The following is a 9,036-nucleotide window of genomic DNA, read 5'->3' as shown; positions in this document are numbered from 1 at the left end:
GTGTTACCATCAAATTATACTGGCTTAAAGCTTTTCTAAAGTAAAGACGCTATCTTGACATGGGTCCAACGATGCAAAGTAATGGACAAATATTTTCTAAATGAAAATTCTGTTATTTACATAAGGTAAACAATTCGACGGTATATAAGTTTAGAGGCAGAACATTAGATTAATTATTGGATACTAGAAATGTAGGAAAATGAGATGACAGCTCCTGACTAAACTCCTCTTTCGATGAAGAGTGCTACAAAGGAATCAACTTTCAAGATTTATACGATGAAGCCTACAGCAAACTGTTGACATCTTTCGCGATAATACGAAATATCAAGTATCTATATAGTCTTCGCAATTACTTGTGTCCTAAAGTAGAATCTTGGAGATAAGATAAGATTAATGCAAATATGATGGCCATAATGTCCTCTGGTATCGCTGTGTCCTTGTAAACAATAATTGAAAGAAACTGGAGACAGATTATTCACGGTAAACTCGTGATCACGTCCCTTCCCTCATTCGTCGAAAGGAACTGAAACATCTCAACAGTTGCTAACATTAGCTACAGTACACACGAAGTAAAAGTGCCAGTAAATACACGGTATTTTCTAGATATGATTCAGTAAGAAGCATGGTGGTAAACGCGAGCCGTCGGTCAAAGTCACTGTTTTTGGCTTGAACATCTTTGCTAAATAAATGTGGCGAGCAAGGTATGTTTGTTTACATTCCTGATGAAAATAAAACACGTGTCATCTGCTTGCCCAGTAAATGATTTCAAAATGGAGTAGTGCTACTACAAATGAAAAATAATTTCCATCCGTAGCCACAGAAGCAATTGAAATCACAGACTATTATTAGTCGCTTTGAAAGCTTGATAGTTTTGTTATTACTAGTGGGATGGTTTTAGTCTGTCAGTCCGGAGGATTGTCTTGCAGCAGTAGTTTAATATGCCCTGCTTTGCATACTTATTGTCGGAAAGGAGTTTCATTTGTTGCTGGAATGGCGTCCGGGTATCGAGGTTTAGCTTTTTCGTGGTTGTCCGAAAACTTACGGCGAATGTCGGAATAATTCCTTGGAAAGGATACAACCGATTACTTCCCCATCCTTGCCCTTGATACCTTTGTAGTATTTTGTGATTGTTAAAGGCTGTTAATGAAAACAGAATACAGGCATATGAGTGTGAAGTTTGACATACATAAAGCTTCACTGTTGAGAATTATGGAAATCGTATTACTAATTTTGGATTCCGGATGACCTTAGCTCATCACATTCCTATTTCCTCATCTCAAAATTTTTGCTTCACACAATACTCATTAATGATGTAGATTGTGATATTCCCCCTTAAGCATTCCATAGTCAGATACAATGGATCATTCTGTGCAAACATCTTAATTTGTATTCCAATAAGCCTAAAATAAAATGAACAATATTAATAACGAAGAGGGAGGAAAATAGAGAAGAAAACTGCCATTCAACATTTGAAATAAATGAAATTAATATGTAAGATAAAAATCTTAGTTTCGTGTTAACAGTCAATATTGCTTCGAACCATGTTAATGTGTGGGCATAATGCATATAAAATTACGAAAAGTTCATGTGATTTGGATGAAACAGAGCCTGTAGATTCTGCTCAATTTTTCATATTTCAGTTTATATTAGTTTTGTTTTGGTTATAAGGTGAGATAGTTCAGTCACCATTCAGAATGTTAGAACTTTTTGATTGTTATTTCTTTATTTCAAAACTGAATTTCCATGTGGACCAACAGGCAAGTAATTTCATTGATCCTTCCTTTTGTAAAAGGAAACAGCCATAACAGTTGTGCTGTTTTTAATTTTTATCTGTGTAAGATATTACCTTTGTGATGTGTCTTGTACTGCGCTGCAACTACATATATCCAATGACTGTCTCTGTTGTCTACAGATAATGATGCGGAATACAGGAGAAGAAAGGCGTATCGCTACGTGGTGGATGGGTGGTGTCGCCTCAGCTGGTGCTTGTTGCTTCACGCAGTGCCTTGACACAGTGAAGGTAGGCCTTAATCTGTTACTGTGCATTTCTTTAGGAGTATGGAATTGGATTAAGTAACTCCTTGCCATATTTATATACTGTGGAGAATGATAACAAAAATTGAGGGAAGAGGAAAGTAGCAGAGGAGTTAGGAATGTGCATCCCATCAGTTGCATAATATATCCTTCATTTCTCATTAAAACTTGTAAAATGTGTATATATGTGAAAGAATCAATGTTTTACATCAAAACATATGAGAAGGATAAGGGCAATTCCATAATTACGGGTGTTACATGCACACACCTTAAAATCAGGAAAAATAATGTAAGGAAAAATATTTATTGGATTTAATATTGAAAACTTTTAAGGCTTACATTATATTTCATGTTATAAATGTTGATACTGGAATTGTTTTATTCTTCTCCTGGTTATTACTCAAAAAAGTAGTGTTACGGGTGTTACCAAAAGTAGACCTGGCCCCTATTATGAGTTAGGGAATTCTCTAATTTCTGCAAACTTGATGAAGCTTTTATTCTTGTAAAACAACTGTTACGAGGTATTGCCCCAAATTTTATTTTGAAATATAAATTTTTATCTTTTTGGACATCATAACTCAGTATTTATATATTTTTTGCTGTTACGGGTGTTACATTAAATGTTACGGGTGTTACATAGATGCATCAGATTTCATTCTTAAAGGAATAAATCTGCCTCTTACAATTGCATAAAAAGAAAAGAAGTATTATAGTTTATTTGGAATAGAAGTATGTACTTAAGAAAACATATTTGAAGGATAAAGCTATTTATTAAACAAAAAAATTTGTTACAGTTTTAAAGCACAACTAGGCCAAGATATCGTTACTTACATTTACCTCATTTTGTAGGCCTAACAAATTTATGACAAAAATGTTTTCTTATTATTGATAGGTTTAAAAACTTTTTAATAATCTTTTTCAGCAACATCCAATTCAAAATTGAAGTCATAGTACAAACGGTTCCCTTGTTGTTTGATTTCTGGTGTTGTTACCTTAGATAGTACTTGACTGAATTTCACAAAACAAACATCAGTTTCATCTAGTTTAAAAAGTGTTTTACTTTTTCCTACTGACTTCAGAAACATTATTTTCACATCCTCCTCTTCTTCAACCTCACTCTGGCAGATTCCCAAGTAACAGTATTGAATTTTGGATAGGGTTGGCTTCTTTTTGTCATGTGGAATGTCATCCAAGACAAATAACCCAAATTTTAAATCAGACTTTTCAATTTTATTAGTTAGGCTTAACTCACAAGCACTTCCAATATTGTCTTGTGATTCAGATAGTGAAACAGTCTCCTGATCAGAATCATCAGAACTGCACACTTCATGGAAGTTTATGCATCTTTTTGCATGTAATGTTTTAACTTTGGCCTCCTCAGTAATAAATACTGACACCCTTGTCATTAATGACTCTGCTGTTTTTGAAACCAGCAAATCAGTTGTGTTATAAGGCCAAAAGTGATGGCAGCCCTGAATTTGAGGAATCCCTTGTAAAATTTTCCACCTTTCATCCAAAATAGGACGGTTATGCTCCACTGTTATGTTATCAACACATAATACCTTAATTTTAGAAAAATTCTTCAGAGTGTAGTCATAACAGTCAATTGTGTTGTTAATAATAATTTTCCTAGATCTAACAGCTGTACACATGCTCCTCTTCAGTGCACCTCCAATGCCATCCATGGCTCCTTTACCATGTGAACTGGCAAAAAATTCCACTCAACTGTCAGTCCAAAGTCTCTCTCAAAATAACATAGATTGGACAGAGTATATTTGTTTTTGAACTGCCCAGCACAGTACATTGTTAAACATAGGCTCTTATGAATGACTAGAATTTGCCTCAATAAGCAGTTTACTGGGCCTATATAAAATTTAAAACTGAGGTTAGAAATATTGTTGTTCTTGGAAAAGTTAGAATGGAAAACATAAACTATATGTAATCTAAAGAATTTTGGGTATAATTAACATTTTAGGAGAACATCAGTTGAGTCAGGTTAATGCTCTAATTAACTTTTATAATGTAGGTGTAGTGCTTAAAGAAATGTATGCAGAGGAATAAAAATTTTAGTTTTCATGCTTAAAACTGTTTTCATATGTAATAAACATAGTTAAAAAAACTTTTTTCATTCATAATAATACCCTTTGGTTATAATTTAAATGTAGGGCCTAGACCTACCAAAGATGAAGGTGGCATTAAACCTTCCAATTCAAGTTACGGGTGTTACACATGTGTTAAGTAACACCCGAAACAAAAATTAGTAACACCCGTAACAGCTCTAAGAGTATTAAATAAGATTTCAAAACGCCATGTAATGGTATGATATTGTAAAACATGTGCATAACCTCACTTTTACAGAAAGGTATTGTACAGAACAAATTTACTAGATTACAAATTAAACTTTTGTATCTTTTTTGTTAGGGGGGTTACAAGCTGCATATATATTATAAAACTAACAAAATAAAGAAAATGAATTATTATGAGCTATAACAATGTTGACTTCAATATTCTTTGCAACAATAGAACAATCAGCCATAGATAACACAACTAATACTCATCTGGAAATAGCATAAAACATACCTCTCTGTGGTATCATAGAGTAGTGCACTTTAAACGCTTAGTGAAGGTAGAAATTTAATTTTTTCATGTTCATGATTATTTTGCAATGAACAAATGTACTTTTAACTTGGCATTTTTAAGGTTATATTTGTAATATTGTCATTTTAATTTTTTTGTCACAAAGTCTCTTTAACATGGAATGACCCATAAGCTAAAAATGAATTTATCATTGCACCTGTATTTTATTTGCTCAGGTACAGTACTCTTATAGGTTAAAGAAGAGACCATCTTGCTATAATGGAGGAAGAAAGATATAAGAAACAGGAAAAGGCAAATAACGTACAGTCAGTTAACCATGTAGGATCTGACGATTTCACCATATTTCAGATAGAGAGGTTTCCTAAATGGAGAAGTACATATCACAAATAATATAACAACAAGAAGTTCATAAAGTTTATTTGTTGGAAGAAATACATATTGAAGTGCTTTATCACAACACATTGATAGAGCAATTAGGAACTAACTACATTCCTAATGATACTGGAGCTGAGTGGTCAAACATTAAAATGCAATAAAGAAATCAGTAGACAAAGCATCATAAAGGAAGATGTACATTAAGAATTAAGGGTTAACATTTTTCTCCCAAGAAGCTGAAGAAGCCAAGGGCATGTATGAAGTAAGTGATGAACTCTTTTCCAACCTATCACAATATTTATAAAAGAAATAATAATTATTCTAAAAATAATTCTGAGAGTCACTTACCAACAAGCCTCAGGTTGTTATGTTTGTAACACATAAGATGGTATTCATGGAGAGCCACTGTCATATAAAGCCGTGAAAATACAAAACAAAAATAGACACAATTTCTTTAAATATCACTGAGTAAGAAGTGATAAAACATCTTTTCTTCCATAGGGTACAAGTATTAATATGAGTGAAGAAAAAATGTCTGTTATGGCATAATTTGACTAAGGGGCTGGATTAGTTTATTGCCACGCAGGATTAGCCGAGTGGTCTAGGGCGCTACAGTCATGGACTATGCGGCTAGTCCCGGCGGAGGTTCGAGTCCTCCCTCGGGCGTGGGAGTGTGTGTGTTTGTCCTTAGGATAATTTAGGTTAAGTAGTGTGTAAGCTTAGGGACTGATGACCTTAGCAGTCCCATAAGATTTCAGACACATTTGAACATTTTTGATTAGTTTATTGGACACACCAAAAACCATGGGTGTGGAGGGAAATATATCTAGGGGGGACTAAATGAAATAACTATGGAGGAGTTGATTTTAGTATTGAAAACTATGAAGAATGGGAAAGCAGCAGCCTTAGACAGTAGTAATTCAGGGCAAATTAAATATCCCAGAAAACTTTTACACAGTAAACTATTAAACCTTTATAATTTATTGGAAGCAGAATATTGCTGCCACTGTTTAAGTAACCAAATGTGAAAGTGGTCTCAAAAAATTTGCCACTGTTAAGCTGTTCTCCTGAGGCACCATTAGACTCGCTTAACAAAAAGGAAAGAAAAAACAGTACAAAACAAGACCTCATGTGCTGCCAAGGGAGACCGGAAGTCGGTAATTACTGAACAGGTAGCACAAGTAAAATTGAGCTGTATGCAGACAGCCAGGAGTGAAGTATAGCGGATGAAATAGGAGTGAAAGCAGTCAGAAGTTAACTTGCATAACAAAGCCAGGAATGAAATTTAGTGCAGTCACATCATACATTTCTTTACTAACTAACACAGACATTTCCATGTTCCTGGTGGGATTGAAAGACATAAAAAAAAAAGAAAACCCTCTTAATCTCACTTGAAAGAAGACTATGTGAGCTGAGAGGAACAAATATCATCCTTTTTCCAGTGTCACATCAACGTGACTTGGCAGAGCGGTCGTGTGTCAACAAAAATACTGAAAGTGGTAATACAGAGATGTGGAATATCTGCTGTCGTTTTGAAAATGCGATATTTGTGAACATTAGGAATTTTGGGAAGATTCCACACTACACACTGTTCTCACTTAAATAGACAAGGAAAAAAGAGAGGAAAAAAAAACATTATAATATGAAAGATTTAGAAATGGTAAATAAGATAAGATCTCAGATACTGCAGGGTGATGCTACAGAGGTCACACCTCTCATGTATGCTATGTAAAGAATCAAATGTAATTTTACTTCACTCCCAGCCACCTGTTAGCTGGTGTTAAAGGAAGGGAACATCTCAAATGACACCAGTTCATTGGAAGAATCAGAAGAACAAAGTCAGATAATGTGCCTGATACAACATATGGTGGGCTACCCTGTATGAAGATTTCTCAGCTTCCAGAAACATCTCAAAGAAACACCAGAAATTCACAGGAGAGCACAGTAATAGTGCAAATCAAGCACCCGAGGTATCTGTAACAGCAGTGCCATCATCAGTGAAAACAGAGATGGAAAAAAACAGCAGTAGCAGCAAGCTACTAACCACAGCCCAGACACAATCCATGAGGTGCAGGAAACCTGTGCTTCTCAAGGATTTTTGGGACCTCACCAGGACACAGGACAGAATGTGACACTGAATACTGTAAATATGACCAAAAAATATCCTCATATTAATAAAACACTAACTGTGATGTAAGTGAGTTTATGTAGCATTAGGAAGAAATTGTGGTATTTGAGCATTTCTGCAGTAACGAAAAAGTAGATGTTATATGTGTTTCAGATCATTGACTGAGGAGTAATGAGGTAGTTTTCTTTGTTTCTCAGGGACATGTTGCTACCGATGTAATGTGTTGGGAAGTGAAAAAAAGAGTGGGGCAGGCATGTTTGTTTAAGACGGTACAAGATTCACAAAAATAGATCATAGCACATACTGTTCTGAAACAGATGGGGAATTCAGTTGTGTAAATCTTGTGGATTGTAACCTGACCATTATAAGTATCTCCAGCTCTCCAAGTGATACCATGGGTATTTTCTTTGAGTAAAAAATTGCTGTCTGTGGGGACTTCAATATAGAAATGAGACGGACCAAGTCAGTAAGTCATTACTAACCACCTCAGATTGTTCAGTCTATATAATAGCTGTAGAAATGCCATATGTGATGGAACATGTATCAGTAACACCATTGGAACATGTATCAGTAACACCATTGTTAACTTTGAAAAGGATTTGTACGCTGTCACTATTGTTGGTTGGGGATTTGCAGGCCATTGTCAAATACTCCTTAGTCTTAACCAAAACAAAACTGTAGGATTCCCTTCTAATACATATGCCAATGCTATAGGAAAGGTAGCATGGGTCAGAGGGCAAGAGGAAGAAATAGTGAACCAATTCAGGCTGAAACCTAGAAATATGTAGTGGGACAGTATATACCAATGTCAAATGGGAATAAATGAAACTTCATTAAAATTTATTAGATTTGTGGTATACTTTTTCTCCTCTTATAAAAATTAGTCTTAAAAGCAAACATGTAAAGAAGAAGATTAAGTGGTACACAGATCAACTTACCAATGTTTTGTTGTTGTTGTCTTCAGTCCAGAGACTGGTTTGTTGCAGCTCTCCATGCTGCTCTATTTTGTGCAGGCTTCTTCATTTCCAAATACTTACTGCAACCTAAATCCTTCTGAATCTGCTTAGTCTATTCATGCCTTGGTGTCCCTCTATGATTTTTACCTTCCACGCTGCCCTCCAATACTAAACTGGTGATCCCTTGATGCCTCAGGACACGTCCTACCAACCAGTCCCTTTTTCTAGTCAAGTTGTGCCACAAATTCCTCTTCTCCCCAATTCTATTCAGTACCTCCTCATTAGTTACGTGATCTACCCATCTAATCTCCAGCATTCTTCTGTAGCACCACATTTCGAAAGCTTCTATTCTCTTCTTGACCAAACTATTTATTGTCCCTGTTTCACTTCCATACATGGCCACACTCCGTACAAATACTTTCAGAAATGACTTCCTGACTCTTAAATCTATACTCGATGTTAACAAATTTCTCTTCTTCAGATACGCTTTCCTTGCCATTGCCAGTCTACATTTTATATCCTCTCTACTTCGACCATCATCAGTTACTTTGCTCCCCAAATAGCAAAATTCATTTACTGCTTTAAGTGTCTAATTTCCTAATCTAATACCCTTCGCATCACCCAATTTGATTCGACTACATTCCATTATCCTCATTTTGCTTTTGTTGATGTTCATCTTATATCTTCCTTTCAAGACACTGTCCATTCCATTCAACTGCCCTTCCAGGTCCTCTGCTGTCTCTGACAGAATTACAATGTCATCTGCGAACCTCAAAGTTTTTATTTGTTCTCCATGGGTTTTAATTCCTACTCCAAATTTTTCTTTTGTTTCCTTTACTGCTTGCTCAGTACATAGATTGAATAACATCGGAGATAGGCTACAACCCTGGCTCACTCCCTTCCCAACCACTGCATCCCTTTCATGCCCCTTAACTCTTATAACTG

General features: G+C 35.4%; 1 protein-coding gene across 6 annotated transcripts in view; it reads left to right on the top strand.

The window, feature by feature from the left end:
* Nucleotides 1-308: 308 nt before the first annotated feature.
* The window catches only part of LOC124776982 (mitochondrial dicarboxylate carrier-like), a 153,011-nt gene continuing 144,283 nt past the window's right edge, over nt 309-9,036 (top strand). For 2 of the 6 annotated variants that reach the window (XR_007015676.1, XM_047252222.1), the window contains exons 1-2: nt 429-701; nt 1,913-2,020. Coding sequence is in view for 4 of the 6 variants with exons in the window: in XM_047252222.1 (XP_047108178.1) it covers nt 1,916-2,020 (105 nt within the window). In the remaining 2 variants the exon portion in view is untranslated. Of the gene's footprint in view, nt 329-423; nt 702-1,912; nt 2,021-4,847; nt 5,270-9,036 lie in introns of those variants that run through there. The other 4 variants (XM_047252223.1, XR_007015677.1, XM_047252224.1 and 1 more) reach the window with 4 other exon arrangements.

This window comes from Schistocerca piceifrons, chromosome 2 (assembly GCF_021461385.2).
Source record: "Schistocerca piceifrons isolate TAMUIC-IGC-003096 chromosome 2, iqSchPice1.1, whole genome shotgun sequence".
Lineage (NCBI taxonomy): Eukaryota > Metazoa > Arthropoda > Insecta > Orthoptera > Acrididae > Schistocerca > Schistocerca piceifrons.
Note: the sequence above shows the minus strand (reverse complement) of the source record. Positions and strands in the feature narration are given on the sequence as shown.